The sequence below is a fragment of the Coregonus clupeaformis genome, chromosome 11, assembly GCF_020615455.1.
Source record: "Coregonus clupeaformis isolate EN_2021a chromosome 11, ASM2061545v1, whole genome shotgun sequence".
Taxonomy (NCBI): domain Eukaryota; kingdom Metazoa; phylum Chordata; class Actinopteri; order Salmoniformes; family Salmonidae; genus Coregonus; species Coregonus clupeaformis.
Genome location: NC_059202.1, coordinates 40445872 through 40463248, shown reverse-complemented (window position 1 = coordinate 40463248; position 17377 = coordinate 40445872). Strand labels below are relative to the sequence as shown.

Sequence of the window (17377 nt, the reverse complement as noted above, 5' to 3'; positions counted from 1 at the left end):
TTCTACTTTAACAAAGTCTATGAAGCGACAAGGTCGGAGTGTCGTGTGCTGAGGACTTTAGTGGGACCAGTGGCATCATCTCTAAAGCGAGGCATTTTGGTTCCTTACCCCGGTAAACCTTCAGGGGGCTTTCTTCGCATTTGTTAAATCTGCTTCAAGACTCTGGAAAGCATCTGACTCATTTTATAACAAACCCCAGATGCGGCAGAGTATGTGTGAGAGAAAGTGTGTGTGAGAGTGTGTGCATGCCTGTGCTTGCTGCAGGGCAAAAGGACAACGAAGAAACGGTTTGGATTTTTTCGATTCGGTTTTTTATTTTAATTTAGGAATGAACGCAGATACGTGCGTTTCATATTGTAATATGACATCGATGGATTCATATTATAACACGTCTTCGCCACACGGCAGGGATCACCAACCGTCAAATCCCTTAAGGACATTCCAAACGAGTGAACCCAAATACAGCCCAACGTTCCTACCAAGCAAAGGACAACAGGGTTACCGGGAGAAGTCTCGGAATCCTTTCCAACAACAGGAGTGCCAGTCACTGGATGCCGCCTCAGAGGAAAGCAACAACTTCAACAAATACCACCTCTTCATGCAACGACCAGTTTGCAAAACCCCCCCGGAAAGCAGTGGACACAACGGCGCGCCTACCCCTTGCTATGGTGAGTTCAGTGCAATCAGCATCCAAAGGTTATTGAAACCACTGCGCTCAGAACTGGTGCGTTGACCAAACTTAAAACATCAGATTAATTTCTATAGAGGATCCGCACTTAAATAAGAGTTTAAAAGTTCTGGTATGTTATTTATTAATTTCAGAGGCAACGAGCAAAACCAACGTTTAGGCGGTTATGCCATTGTCAGTCAATCAGCATCCCAAACAGCCATAACTAGGATACTGAGTTAACAGAACCGTGTGGGCAAGGAGGCTAACAATTAAAGGGAAACGTGCAGATTTTATAGGCTAAGAGGCCAGAGAGCAACTGGAGTTCGTGAAGAGAAGCCAGCATTTAAAATCCCCCAAAGCATCTTGATAACAGAAGACACACACATGCTAACGTTTGTCTGTTTAGAAACTGCATTACCACATCTTTTATGAAGCGAAGTTGTTGGTGAAGTCAATACAATAATGACAAATAATGCGGAACGATTTGACTTTCATTCTGGCATATTCGGATTTATTTTGACCTTGGCCTATATATGCCATTTAGCAGACGCTTTTATCCAAAGCTTTAATACCATGCACCCCTGGCAAATAGTTTATGTTTGAATATTTACAGTATACAAGCCTATACTTTCTCAACACACCAGCAAACCTCATGCACATACCATCTTATGCAACTTACATTAGGAATTTTATTAAACACAAAAAGGGAGTAGACTGATATAGATTATTTTATCAATTTAATTGAACTATAGGGATAGCATAGAAACTCAGAGGACAGTCCCCGAAATATGAGATTAAGCAATAATCTGACATTTTGTAGTCCGATGATTTATTGCACGATTTCTCATCACGGGAATTGGCCTCTGTGGGGACTGGGAGCAAGTGATGCAGCGCGCGCGCACACACACATAAAGCATTGAGATTTGCCAATAAGTGTTCTCATCTTAAACACAGGCGTTTAGAATGTAAGATTAAACATCATAGGCAGCTTTTTCCAACCAGGAGAACACCTATACCTGTATTCAGATTTTTAACACTAGTGTTTACTTTCCCATCGTCCGGTTTAGAGTGCATTTAGTCATTAGAAATGGATGTGACTTTCTCCATGCCTTTTATTAAGATCAGTGTTAGGAATGTCTGTCAGCTTAACTTGGCCTAGGACCAACTTTGGGAAACCCTGATCTAGAGCAGCCAAAGTGCATCATTAGGCTTCTTTTCTGCCTTACCTCACAAGACATAATTCTAAAACAATTTATATGTGTTTTGTGTGAATGGACATAAATCAATATTTCATATGGGCAATGTATAGAATCTAATGTAATATTTCATGAAAAGATAAACAACGTGCTCAACTCCCCCCATATATAAACTTAGATCGGGTGCTGAATCCTAGTATAACATCCAAAGAACAAAATTTAATTTTTTTTTACAAATACATATTTCAAATGATCCAATAGGTCTATGTCTCGCTTTGGAGAAGTCATTTATCCCCATCTCCTCCCCTACGTGGCACCTTCACCAATTCAATACCCATATATAGTAATGTAAGGCACTTAAGTTCATGATTATGGAAATTGAAATGCCTGGCAAGAGGGGATTTTTCATCTTGGTTGCGAATGGAGCTCTTATATGCTTTCAAATCCTTGTCTTAAGTTCACGTTTGGTCTTACCCACATATAAAAAAGTTATAGGAACACATAAGGACATATAACATATTTCGTGCTACAGGTCATTCTATCCTCTCACCCGAATGGGGATGGATAAGAGAGTTCTCCAAAGAGAGACATTGGCTATAGACAGCTTGGGCACCCTTGCCCCAGCAGGTCTCAATGAAGAATGTTCCTTTTCTTGTTTTTTGTAGAAGGTTAATAAATATGTAGGCTGAAAATACCCTGCTAACATTTAGGCTATGACATCATAATGTATCTTTATTGTGTGTTTGTGTAAGTTCAAAAGTTTGGGGTCACTTAGACATTTCCTTGTTTTCTAAAGAAAAGCATTTTTTTTTGTCCATAAAAATAACATCAAATTGATCAGAAATACAGTGTAGACATTGTTAATGTTGTAAATGGCTATTGTAGCTGGAAACGGCAGATTTTTAATGGAATATCTACATAGGTGTACAGAGGCCCATTATCAGCAACCATCAGTCCTCTGTTCCAATTGCACGTTGTGTTTGCTAATCCAAGTTTATCATTTTAAAAGGCTAATTGATCATTAGAAAACCCTTTTGCAATTATGTTAGCACAGCTGAAAACTGTTGTGCTGATTAAAAAAGCAATAAAACTGGCCTTCTTGAGACTAGATGAGTATCTGGAGCATCAGCAATTGTGGGTTCGATTACAGGCTCAAAATGTCCAGAAACAAATAACTTTCTTCTGATACTCGTCAGTCTATTCTTGTTTTGAGAAATGAAGGCTATTCAATGCAAGAAATTGCCAAGAAACTGAAGATCTTGTACAACGCTGTGTACTACTCCCTTCACAGAACAGCAGAAACTGGCTCTAACCAGAATAGAAAGAGGAGTGGGAGGCCCCGGTGCACAACTGAGCAAGAGGACAAATACATTAGAGTGTCTAGTTTGAGAAACAGATGCCTCACAGGTCCTCAACTAGCAGCTTCATTAAATAGTACCCGCAAAACACCAGTCTCAACGTCAACAGTGAAGAGGCGACTCCGGAATGCTGACCTTCTAGGCAGAGTTGCAAAGAAAAAGCCATATCTCAGACTGGCCAATAAAAAGAAAAGATTAAGATGGGCAAAAGAACGCAGACACTGGACAGAGGAAGATTGGAAAAAAGTGTTATGGACAGACGAATCGAAGTTTGAGGTGTTCGGATCACAAAGTAGAACATTTGTGAGACACAGACCAAATTAAAAGATGTTGGAGGAGTGCTTGATGCCATCTGTCAATTATGGTGGAGGCAATGTGATGGTCTGGGGGTGCTTTGGTGGTGGTAAAGTGGGATATTTGTACAGGGTAAAAGGGATCTTGAAGAAGGAAGGTTATCACTCAATTTTGCAACGCCATGCCATACCCTGTGGACGGTGCTTGATTGGAGCCAGTTTCCTCCTACAACAGGACAATGACCCAAAGCACAGCTCCAAACTATTCAATAACTATTTAGGGAAGAAGCAGTCAGCTGGTATTCTGTCTATAATGGAGTGGCCAGCACAGTCACCGGATCTCAACCCTATTGAGCTGTTGTGGGAGCAGCTTGACCGTATGGTACGTAAGAAGTGCCCATCAAGCCAATCCAACTTGTGGGAGGTGCTTCAGGAAGCATGGGGTGAAATCTCTTCAGAGTACCTCTACAAATTGACAACTAGAATGCCAAAGGTCTGCAAGGCTGTAATTGCTGCAAATGTAGGATTCTTTGACGAAAGCAAAGTTTGAAGGACACAATTATTATTTCAATTAAAAATCATTATTTCTAACCTTGCATTTCCTATGCATTTTGCTATATTTCCTATTCAAACTCATTTCATGTATGTTTTCATGGAAAACAAGGACATTTCTAATTGACCCCAAACTTTTGAACGGTAGTGTATATTTATTTGTCTTTTATTTTCATGTTTCCCCCACAGCTCCCTCTGCTGGGATCTCTTGATTGGGTCAATACTGACTTTGAGAATCTATACTTATGCCCACCTGTGTGTAGTCTGTATTGTTGTCATAACATTGATTGCCATTGCCTCCTATGTACCCTGAAGAAGGGCTCATACCCGAAACATTCGTGGGGCAATACAAATGTTTATTTAAGTTTATTCACCGGAGTGCTATCCTTTTTTTGTTCTTCTAATGTACTGTACATTTGAAATATGCATTTGTAACATTTAGTCAAGCTTAGTTTTATACACAGCTGAATCTTATCCAGTGCAAATTGGAAACACCCGGAACACTATAAATGCCAAGACATTGTCAGAGGTCAGCGGAACAACAGTATGGCTGCTATTCAGCCGATTGTTGCTCTCCAACATAACTGGCGGCGCCGTCCGCGCAGTCAGTTGGTGTAGGCCAGGGGTGTCAAACTCATTTTAGCTCAGGGGCCACATGGAGGAAAATCTATTCCCAAGTGGGCCGGACCGGAAAAATCATGGTATATATAACTTAAAAACAACAACTTCAGATTGTTTTCTTTGTTTTAATACGATCAACATACAACATAAAGCTGGAGCCTGAGGACAGTGTGTCCAAAATAGTACAAGCACAACATCACTATTAATCATAAAACACGTCAAGTTTATTTGAAAATTCTAAAGAAAAAGAACACACAAACACACAATGCCTCAGTGATTAACAGAACTGTTTCACAGATCACAGAACTATATCAGGGTGTCATTTCTCAGGCAGAAATGTAGATACAAATAATGAAATCCTGTTCCCCAAACAAGTGCAAGAACCACAGAGTCAAGAATAGGTTAAATATACAAATAAAATAAAATCAATTAAAAACAATAGCACATCAACATATAAACATAAATCTGAAAGCGTTGCTCAAACTCCCGTAACAGTCCCGTTATTTTATCTTTGAACCGCTTCATGTCTGCCACATGTTGGGTCGCGCACACATTTTTCAGACAGGGGAAGTGAGCTGCATCACCACCGGCAAGTTGCGTCTCCCACAATGACAGCTTCAACTTGAAAGAACGTATGCTGTCATAATACTGCGTGACAACTTTGTTGCGCCCTTGCAGCTGTTTGTTCAAGTTATTCAGGTGCTCTGTAACATCCACCATAAATGCAAGGTCCGGCATCCATTCTGCGGAATGAAATTCTAACACTGGTTTGCCCTTTTCTTCCATGAACTGTTCAATTTCTTCTCGTAAATCAAAGAAACGCCTCAGCACAGCACCTCGGCTTAACCATCTTACCTCAGTGTGGTATGGCAGGCCATAGATGTGGTCTTTCTCTCTGAGAAGGCTGTCAAACTGACGGTGATTCAGGCTTCTGGATCGGATGAAATTAACAGTTTGGATGACCACCTTCATGACGTTATCCATCTTTAATGACTTGCAACACAAAGCCTCCTGGTGCAAAATACAGTGAAAAGTCAAAAAATCACGTCCTCCATTTGCAGATTGCACTTTCTCTCTGAACTTTGTCACAACGCCTGCTTTTTTCCCGATCATTGAGGGCGCACCATCTGTAGCCAGGCTGACAGCGCGGGACCAGTCCACTCCGACCCTGTCCAGCGCGCCGACGAGTGCGGTAAAAATATCAGCTGCTGTCGTTGTATCTGTCATCGGCACCAACTCCACGAACTCCTCGGTGATGGTCAATGTGTCATCAACTCCGCGGATGAAAAAATGGCCAGTTGTGCAACATCTGTAATGTCCGTGCTTTCATCAATTGCAACCGAAAACGCAATAAATGACTTTACTTTTTGCTTCAACTGGCTGTCCAAATCCACTGAAAGATCGGAAATCCTGTCTGCAACTGTGTTTCTTGTCAGGCTGATATTTGCAAAAGCCTGCCGCTTTTCAGGGCACACAATCTCCGCTGCCTTCATCATGCATGTTTTTACAAATTCACCCTCACTAAATGGTTTTGAAGCCACTGCGATTTCATTAGCAATGAGGTAGCTAGCTTTCACTGCAGCGTCACTGATGTCTCGGCTGTGAGTAAACACAGACTGCTGTTTCTTCAGACCCGCCAACAGTTCATTCACCTTCTCTCATCTCCGCTGTCCTTGAAAGTTGTCATATTTGTCGGCATGAAGACTCACATAGTGGCGACGAAGGTTATATTCTTTCAGCACTGCAACATGCTCTGAACACACCAAACATACAGCTTTCCCATTCAATTCCGTGATTAAATAGGATGACCATTTTTCTTGGAACACTCTGCACTCTGCGTCCACTTTTCTCTTTTTTGACAGAGACATATTGGGGCAATGAGGGTGCCAAAGCACATAATGTTAAAAGTAGAAGCCGTAATAAATATTGCGGGCAAAACAAAGTAGCTCATTGGCTGCACGTGCTTGACCTACTTGCTCTGCCCCAGTATAAACAGCTTGCTTGCTTAACACAATTGCTATTGCGCCATCCAGTGGACGCAATTGGAACAGCAGTTTATTTTATTGAAAAATTGCAGCGCATTTGTATACTTTACAGAATTTTTTTTTTTATTTTTTTATTTTTCAAAATCATCTCGCGGGCCGGATTAAACCCGTTTGCGGGCCTGATCCGGCCCGCGGGCCGTACGTTTGACACCCCTGGTGTAGGCTATATATTTGCACCAACCTGAGCCAATTGCAGACTCACAATGGAGCGATCCTTCAAAAATACAGACTCCCACGAGATGAGATCCTCAGACTGAAAAAACTAAATGTGTGCAGTAGAGGGTTAGTTACTGTATAAAAAGAAACTATCTGAGACAGATATATTTTGTGGTGCAGTGTGCAAAAAGCAAAGGAGACACCCAGGGTTCAAATCTTGAAATCAATGAACATTACATGACAAATGGTTAGTTTGTAGATTACGGTGTTATTTTCATTCATAAAAACTATTCTGCGAAATGTATCGGCCTTGCCTACATTTCACATGAAATGTCAGCTATTAGTCGTGTTTGCTTTTGATGCAAGTGAAAAACCGAACATGGCCCCAACGACACTCTTAGCTGTGGCACAAAAAAACTATGCATGGCCAATCCGACGTCAGCATTTACTGCGATGCAGCCTCCGCAGACTTCAGGGCTTTCATACTTCTTGCACTTAGAGGAGCGTTGAAGTTGTCAAGGAATTGTGTTTGTGTTTATACAGGACGTACCGCCCCCACCTATCGTCAACCAATCATGTCAATGCGGAGCTATACGGAGCCCTCCGCATTGTTAAAACATTTGAGAGGCCACGGCGATGCGGTACAGAGCTTGATTTGGCCTCCGCATGCTTCCGGAGACTCCGCAATTGCTTCACACCCTCCATACGAAGCCTCCGATCACATTTTCAGATCAAGCTTCAACTGGCTTTTATATTTTCACTCTACACGCTTGTTCGGGAAACACGCTTAAAAATGTGGCTGGTAAATAACGATGAATTTGGTACAGTCATCTTAATGCTTAAGTTACCTCACAGCTGGGAAACGAGGCCCAGGACATTTGAGGCAAGACATATTTTCAATTATGTGGTGTTCTTACTCCACTGTGTTGAGTTCATTAATTACCATTAACTTTCTGAGTGAAACATATGTGGGAGGGGCCTCCTTCTCATATTTCCCAGCATGCTTTGTCGCAGGTAGATTTTTAGAATAGTTTTAATATCTATGTTTCCTCATACGCATTGATTGATTAATTTATCCTATAATATACAAAGACAAATAACTTACATTTTTATAAACTGATCCAATTTGTAAGGGGTTGGAATGTTACTGAGATGGTTGTTCCAGTTTAGATGATTTAGGTAGTCTTCTTTGTTAAGTCCTTCACCATAGCAATCACAGGTTGTGGGTGATAATGAATTCAAATAGTTGGATCTCCTTCCTCTGGCTGGATTCTGATAGGAATTACTAATCACTTCACAAACCAGCATATGTGACTCGTTTCAGGAAACTAGGCGTATGCCGCACGTCACTACTTCACAGGAGAGCCTTTTGAACGTAAACTTTATTTATTTATCAAAATGCATTTTTTGGCAGAAATGCCTTATGGAATCTTTCATGTGCCTTAATAACAAACTTGTATGCCATCTGTAAATATGAATAAAATTGTTAAAGTACAAGCCTAGTTGGTTTAGCCACAGAAAAAGACATCAACCTTTCCGCTAGCCATGATTGGCTGAGATAATGAGTAGGCTGGACATGCAGAGAGATGAGTTCGGATTGGTCTGCCATGTAGCATGCTTCTGTCTATTTGAGCTTGTCAGTATGTGTAGGTAATCCTGTCTAACGCGGCTTTAAAAAATATATATCGCATAGTAGAACTGCATAAGTGTTGCTCTCCACTTTCCGGAGGACCGAGTTTTGAAATCAGTGGAATTAGATTATGATCGCTAAGAAGATGGAGTAAACACCTGTCTCCAGATTACATCTTCAAACTAAGGGCAACCATGGCATCTGTGACAGAGGGAGACGCATCCATCCATGTATACGAGTAAGAGAGTCTAGCTAGCTACATTTTCAGATATTACAAGTTTCTAATTTTGTCCGAAAGTTGTTCTCTGGCTCGCTAGCTAACGTTATGTGTATGATCTGTGTAGTAATATTATTCGTATCTGAGAGTAATTTGTTTTGCTAGTTGTAGCCTAATGTTAGCTAGCTAACATTGAACCTGGTTGGTTAGCTACCTGCAGATTCATGCAGGGTACTAACGTCATGAGTTGGGATCATGGTTCATTGTTTAGCTAGCTAGCTACATGTCTTAACAAAATACTTCACTATGCAAGTAACCATTTCAATAGAATATTAATGATGTCACTGCGACAACTGTTGATAGACGTAGCTGGTAAATACGCTCTGGCTATCTACTCCGATTTCAGAGCACTCTCATCTGAGTGTGCCAGGGCGCAGAATAACTGACGAATTTACGAACGCTCAACACCCGTTGAATATGGCCGGTGACGTTGTCAGTAAACGTTGGCAAAAAAAGCATAAATTGTTGCCAGCAGCACAGTTGCAGTCACCAACGCTCTGGATTACATAAAAACAGCCTAACCAGCTCTGCTAGGGCGAGTAAAATGGTCAGAGTGAGCTGTTCTCTCATTTGTGTCTGGAAGTAGCTAGCAAGCTAGCCAACGTTGGCCAGTTAGATTGGGTGCTTTACTGCTGTTGTTAGGACAGAACACTCGGATCAACCCTTAAAGAGATGGGTGGGGCTAAAGCTTAAGAGGGTGTGAACAATGCTGAATGGGTGTAGACAAAGAAAAGCTCTCAGTAGGTGTACCAAAACATTCAAAGGCCATTTTCTCAAAAGTGAGGTTACAAGTTTATCGACTTTCAAATCAGAATTACTTTCCCATTGTTCCCCAACTGTAGTGTATGATATATGATTTTCTAGCTCTGAGTCTCTACTTTTATCCAATGTAAAAAACACAATTTCAAATTTTGCTACATAAGATCGAGCCGGTCGGTCACATATTGTGACTTGAAGGTCTGATGTGCCCCATGAGCCAGGATTTTCATACCACAAAGTTGAGGATAATAAGGCCATAACTAAAGGCTCTGTGAAATGTATAACTGTGGTCTTAAAGGGGCGGTTTCGCAGACACAGATTTAGCCTAATTGCACTTTTAAACTGGACTAACTAAAATTGCATTTCTCAGACATGGTTTAAAATAGTCTCAGACTTGTTCTAGTCTAGATTTAAAAAGTCTGATTTCCAGAAGCACGATTTAGAGTTAATCTAGATCTAAGTGAAGGCTTCAATTAAACCTGGCCAGAGGCAGGTTTAACTTTAGATTAATGGATGTTGGCCCCCAGATTGACCTTGACAATGGAGGGAAATGGATTACCTGGACTATTTCAAAAGGTGCGCGGGTTGACAATCCTATGAGCATGGACGCATACCACAAGAGACTTTGGATGGTGTCGGACTATGTTCCAAGTTCATATCAATTTAGAAGATTGGTTGTAATAATGTAATGTCGACGGTGAACGGATACAAAGATCATGTCAGTAATGATGATGTTAATATGAAAACACAGTGTAATGGCGTTACCAATTCGAAACCGGCAATAGTTGGGATTGCAAGATGCCTATAGGCCTGCTGTTGCCTTGATCGACGCACTTCAGTGTTAATAAAGTGTGAAACATTTTTTTATTTTTTTTAACGTATGAAATCAATTGAAAATAAAATAATCTCGTTTTGTGTTTAAATCCGAGCACAAAGGGAATAAAAATCTAGGTCTAGTCTCACATCTTTTATAGATTTGTTCCAGAGAATTACGTGTATTTAAATGATTTAAAAGCAACTGTTATACAGATGTTATGACACAGTTTGTGTTGCTGCTCCAATGCGCGACCTTTAGAAAGAATGCACCAGTTCTAATATCCAGAGTTGTTGCGTCTTGTACACCGCAGGGGAAGTTTTACGGAGAAAGAACAGCCCATTAATTGAACCTTGATTAAAACGGACTTAAAAATAGGAAAATTAAAGTCTTCAAAACATACACCAAAAACAGCAACAACTAAAAAAATCACAACAATATTGAAAATATAATCATAATAGGAATAATATTACTAGCACCACTTATTATTATTATTATTATTATTATTATTATTATTATTATTATTATTATTATTATTGGATAGCCTATATTTCCATGGGCAATCATTTATTAATCGTCTCATAATATAACTTTATTTTAATCTTGATAATCTTAAAAGAAAAATGAAAGTAAAGTGGGAATTGACTGTTGCACGCACTTGGCCATTCCCACATTGAAAAAGTGCATCCATCATATGATTTATATCGTTGGTTTTAATTTTCATATCATTACCAAACAAATTTCCATAACTCATAAAAGCATGAAATTCAAATGAAAAGCCTCAATATCATGCAGTGAGAGAAATGTAAAACTGTGGACTGTGGAACCACAGATGTTGGATCTTAATTTGAGCCAGTTTGCTAACTGCAGGAAAATAATCCTGGAGCAACAGGAAATGTGAATTATTATGTGGATTGTAGGGGTTGATAGCCTACATTTTTAGTAAGGGAAAATCAACTCAGAAATGTCAAAGTGGAAATTACAAACTTCATAAGCCTTTTTTAAAAACCTCAAATACATTACTACCTGCATTGGAGGAAAGTTCTGCAACAGGGTGATCAAATTAAGATCCTATATCTGTAGAGCCTACAGCAACATTGTGGGCCTTACATTATCACGAGATTGTAGCTCGACAGCTGGCACCTCTTCTCACTAAAGTTGTATCCCATAAAGTGAAAAGTAAAACTGTTTTTCCTGTGACTGCAAACAATAGGAGTCAGGCCTTTTGTTTCGGCTTAAATTGTCATCACACACATTTTACATGCGTCTTTCTCAAAGAAGAAAGCCCAAGGTAGTGCACCCCTGCATCATAAACACTTTGCAAAGACCAATGACAGAGCAGATCCATTTCAACTGCGATCATTAAATTCAATATGCCTCCCCGGAGGAAAGCTGTGCAGTGTTATTCTGTAAAATGTTGCAGCCAGATTGCTCTGAAGGCATCATAGCTTTGGGGAGGATAGAGTTGGGAAGCTAGCCAAAGCCTCTGGCGTAAACAGCCTTCTGTTATCACTTGTGGGGTCTTGGTGCTCAAGGGAGCAGAGACATTGCGCAACTTTATAATTTATTTTCTCCATCAAAAGCACAACTGTACCCAGCTTATTATTAATACTTTTTTAAATGGTAGATTGGGGACCATGGACATAGCTCCCTAGTTGACATTTCTGCAATACACAGGTATACTGTATAAGACCTATAACGTTGTTCACTTTTATAGCAAAAAGCACAACGACAGACACAGACACACACATACACACACACAATGACTGTTGAATGTTTGGCAGTGAAGGTACACTACATATACAAAAGTATGTGGACACCCCTTCAAATTAGTGGATTCGGCTATTTCAGCCACACTCGTTGCTGACAGGTGTAGAAAATTTGAGCACACAGCCATGCAATCTCCATAGACAAACATTGGCAGTAGAATGGCCTTACTGAAGAGCTCAGTGACTTTCAACGTGGCACCGTCATAGGATGCCACCTTTCCAACAAGTCAGTTCGTCAAATTTCTGCCCTGCTAGAGCTGCCCCAGTCAACTGTAAGTGGTGTTATTGTGAAGTGGAAACGTCTAGGAGCAACATCGGCTCAGCCGCGAAGTGGTAGACCACACAAGCTCAGAGAACGAGACGGCCTAGTGCTGAAGTGGGTAGCACGTAAAAATCGTCTGTCCTCGGTTGTAACACTCACTACCGCGTTCCAAACTGCCTCTGGATGCAACGTCAGCACAAGAACTGTTCGTCGGGAGCTTCATGAAATGGTTTTCCATGGCCAAGCAGCCGCACACAAGTCTAAGATCACCATGTGCAATGTCAAGCGTCGGCTGGAGTGGTGTAAAGCTCGCCGCCATTGGATTTTGGAGCAGTGGAAACGTGTTCTCTGGAGTGATGAATCACGCTTTACCATCTGGCAGTCCAACAGACGAATCTGAGTTTGGCGGATGCCAGGAGAACGCTACCTGCCCGAATACATAGTGCCAACTGTAAAACTTGGTGGAGGAGGAATAATGGTCTGGGGGTGTTTTTTATGGTTCGGGCTAGGCCCCTTACTTCCAGTGAAGGGAAATATTTAATGCTACAGCATACAATTATATTCTAGACAATTCTGTGCTTCCAACTTTGTGGCAACAGTTTGGGGAAGGCCCTTTGCTGTTTCAGCATGACAATGCCCCCATGCACAAAGCGAGGTCCATACAGAAATGGTTTGTCGAGATCGGTGTGGAAGAACTTGACTGGCCTGCACAGAGCCCTGACCTCAACCCCATCGAACACCTTTGGGATCAGAGTATGTGAGCGGAGCGGAGCGTGCCCAATTTGACTGGAGTTTGGAGCGAGATTCCCAAAGGCTGGAGCGTCGGCCTTCTCGCCCGCTCCAATTTCGCTCCAGTAGCGCTCTCTTCACAAACTCAGAGCATGCCCGGCCCAGCATGCATTTGTAGTCTACTTGTGTGCTGCTATAGCCCCTTGCTTTAGCTACTGTCATGGAGTTCGCTAAATATTTTCATAACGAAACTGATAGAACACACAGGTGCTAAATCAAGGTGACTACCAAAGATGAGGACCAAGAGCAAGAGAGGGAGTGCGGTGATGTTGTGTCCACAACTAAAGAATCATTGTGGAATCTGAGGCCTACCTAGAATAAAATAAAAAAACAACTCTGCATCTCTGCCCAGCCTGGCAAGAGTGGTCAAAAGGGTGTTTAGCATCCTCAGTGGCTCTGCAAGTGTGGAGAGGATAATCTCCGCTGCTGGCCTGTTCTCCAGGCACCATCGCATGAGCCTGAAGCCACAGACTGGCCAAACTCTTGTTTCTAAAAATGAATTCTAAGTCATTTTTCGTTTAATTTGAATTTAATTCAAAGTAACCCACAGCCTATATGCGCAATTTATAGACTATAATGATTTAATACAACAAAATGTTGTTTAAATGCTGAGCGCTTTATTTTCCTACCAGCCTATTGTGTCGCACTCACAAATGCTTCACAATGTATTTCTTTGTAGACTATAGCCTTGAAATAATTGAAATAATGTAGCCTAAATAATTCATTTTCGTTCCTTCTTAAGCTCCCTGTCTGGCTCCTGACCAATTTAGAGTGTTTAAATGCTGTTTAATATGACATGTAGCCTATTTGAAATGATGTGCGCTTCTTACATTCACCTTTTCATCTTTATTCAAATACTTTAAATTCAAATCCATATGGTTTGGTTTCAATGCTTCAAAACCAAATGGTAGCTCCAGGTAATCACAAAAATAGATGGGTGTTGGTTAAACTGTGATTTTAATGATTGGAGCGAATTTGGAGCTGCAGTTTTTCTTCCTGTGATTGTGGAGCAGTTTTTAGTGGAGCGGTTGGAAAAGACATGGAGCGCTCCATGAGCAATGAGCAGGATTTCCAACCTCTCAACTCCGCTCACATGCTCTGTTTGGGATGAATTGGAATGCCGACTGCGAGCCAGACCTATTCGCCCAACATCAGTGCCCGACCTCACTAATGCTCTTGTGGCTGAATGGAAGCAAGTCCCGCAGCAATGTTCCATCATCTAGTGGAAAGCCTTCCCAGAAGAGTGGAGGCTGTTATAGCAGCAAAGGGGTGACCAACTCCATATTAATAGCAATGATTTTGGAATGAGATGTTTGACGAGCAGGTGTCCACATACTTTTTGTCATGTAGTGTATATTCCCTCTGTGCATGTTATGTTCACACCTAGCTTGAAATACATACAGTATACGCACACCGCCATCATGCTTATGAGAACCTTTCTGTTTTCCCACAATTGTTAAACTTCAACGACTGTACAACGACTGCATACCTTGCATATCTTTACTGCTGTTCAATGGCTGTGCTCTTTTCACATATTTCAGAATATTTTGGACGATTCATTATCTTTCCTTCGGCACTGACCATAACATATCAACTATATTGCAACTCTTATACTAGGTATTATCATCATTATCGAGGCTAACGCTACAAACTCGTGTCTCAGCTATAATCAATCAAATCAAATTTGTCACATGCGCCGAATACAACAGGTGTAGACCTTACAGTGAAATTCTTACTTACAAGCCCTTAACCAACAATGCAGTTTTAAGAAAAATAAGTGTGAAGTAAATAATAGATAACTAAAAAATTATTAAAGAGCAGCAGTAAAATAACAGTAGCGAGGCTACATACAGGGGGTACCGGTACCGAGTCAATGTGCGGGGGCACAGGTTAGTCGAGGTAATTGAGGTAATATGTACATGTGGGTAGAGATAAAGTGACTATGCATAGATAATAAACAGAAAGCAGCAGCAGCGTAAAAGAGTGGGTGGGGACTGCAAATAGTCCGGGTAGCCATTTGATTAGCTGTTCAGGAGTCTTATGGCTTGGAGGTAGAAGCTGTTAAGAAGTCTTTTGGACCTAGACTTGGCGTTCCGGTACCGCTTGCCGTGCGGTAGCAGAGAGAACAGTCTATGACTAGGGTGGCTGGAGTCTTTGACAATTTTTAGGGCCTTCCTCTGACACTGCCTGGTATAGAGGTCCTGGATGGCAGGTAGCTTGGCCCCAGTGATGTACTGGGCCGTACGCACTACCCTCTGTAGTGCCTTGCGGTCGGAGGCTGAACAGTTGCCATACCAGTGATGCAACCAGTCAGGATGCTCTCTGGTGCAGCTGTATAACTTTTTGAGGATCTGATGACCCATGCCAAATCTTTTCAGTCTCCTGAGGGGGAATAGGCTTTGTCGTGCCCTTTTCACGACTGTCTTGGTGTGTTAGGACCATGATAGTTTGTTGGTGATGTGGACACCAAGGAACTTGAAGCTCTCAACATGCTCCACTACAGCCCCATCGATGAGAATGGGGGCGTGCTCGGTCCTCTTTTACCTGTAGTCCACAATCATCTCCTTTGTCTTGATCACGTTGAGGGAGAGGTTGTTAGTGCCTTAGTCTTGGTCCTATACATGCTATAGGCTAGTGCCTCAGGCAATGCATGGGACAACAGGGCCAGGGGAGGTTGTAGGGGTTGGGATCCTCAATCTATAGAAACCTCTACCTGACCACAGTCCACAGCAATGACTGAAATCAAATAACCAGTGGAACTGATTAGAGTGCTTAGAGGGCAGGAGTCTGCAGGAATGCAGGCCATACAGCACAACAGGAGAGCTAGCCACCCCGTAAATATAAGGCAGATGTGGATTGTTGTTCCAAATGACACTCTATTCCCTATAAAGTGTTGTACTTTTGCTCAGAACCCAATGTTGTCGTTTTCAGCTGTGTCTGGAGAAAGGCTAACAAATACTCAGATATCATGTCCTCTATTGTGTCTCACCATTATTTTCATTCTGCATCTTCAAAAATATCTTCAATAACAAGTTACTAAGCTAGTTGTGAAATAGGGTGTGCACTGTATCTGAGATCGATGTAGGGCTAAGTGGAACATCTGGACAGCAGAGAACTGACTCCTCGTCATAATGACATGACATGACATGAATCTCACTCCACATTCTGTAGTCTGGCAGCGGCTGTGGGAAAAGTCTACACTACACATTAGGCATGTGTATGAATGCTGAGACATGGAGCACCAGTGCTGCTGATGGTAGCTTACACCTAGCACAATGCCCTGTCTGCAAGGGACTACGGCACTGTGAGTCCTGACCTAGAGGAGATTTGGGTGTCATGTCAGTGATAAAAAAGATCCCGATTTGTGGTGATGTGTTTTAGACGTGTATACAATTGCGACAAATCTTAGCGATCCAATTTTAAATGTTATGAAGATGGGACTCACCACAGGTTATTATAAATCTACTCCTACATACTGTAAAACTGCGACTTGGAGGAGATTCCTCAGATGTTGTCAGAGATGTTGTTATGAAAAACAAGTTTTAATGACTTTACAAACTGCTCCAGCTCCTTCAAGTTGAATGGGTCATACCACAGATTCTCAATTGGATTGAGGTCTGGGCTTTGACCAGGCTATTCCAACACATTTAAATGTTTCCCCTTAAACCACTTGAGTGTTGCTTTAGCAGTATGCTTAGGGTCATTGTCCTCCTGGAAGGTGAACCTCCATCCCAGTCTCAAATCTCTGGAAGACGGAAACAGGTTTACCTCAAGAATTTCCCTGTATTTAGCGCCATACATCATTCCTTCAATTCTGACCAGTTTCCCAGTCCCTGCCTATTAAAACATTTACATTTAAGTCATTTAGCAGACGCTCTTATCCAGAACGACTTACAGTTAGTGAGTGCATACATTTTCATACTGGCCCCCCGTGGGAAACGAACCCACAACCCTGGCGTTGCATGCGCCATGCTCTACCAACTGAGCTACAGGGGACTAACATTCCCACAGCATGATGCTGCCACCACCATGCTTCACTGTGGGGATGGTGTTCTCGGGGTGATGAGAGGTGTTGGGTTTGCGCCAGACATAGCGTTTTCCTTGATGGCCAAAAAGCTCAATTTTAGTCTCATCTGACCAGAGTACCTTCTTCCATATGTTTGGGGAGTCTCCCAACACCTCTTGG

General features: G+C 41.7%; 1 protein-coding gene across 1 annotated transcript in view; it reads left to right on the top strand.

Moving 5' to 3' along the window:
* The first annotated feature begins 237 nt into the window (after positions 1 to 237).
* The window catches only part of LOC121577385 (homeobox protein aristaless-like 4), an 81609-nt gene continuing 64469 nt past the window's right edge, over positions 238 to 17377 (top strand). The window contains exon 1 of the mRNA XM_045223630.1: positions 238 to 668. Coding sequence (XP_045079565.1) covers positions 329 to 668 — 340 coding nt within the window. The 5' untranslated portion in view covers positions 238 to 328. The remainder of the gene's footprint in view (positions 669 to 17377) is intronic.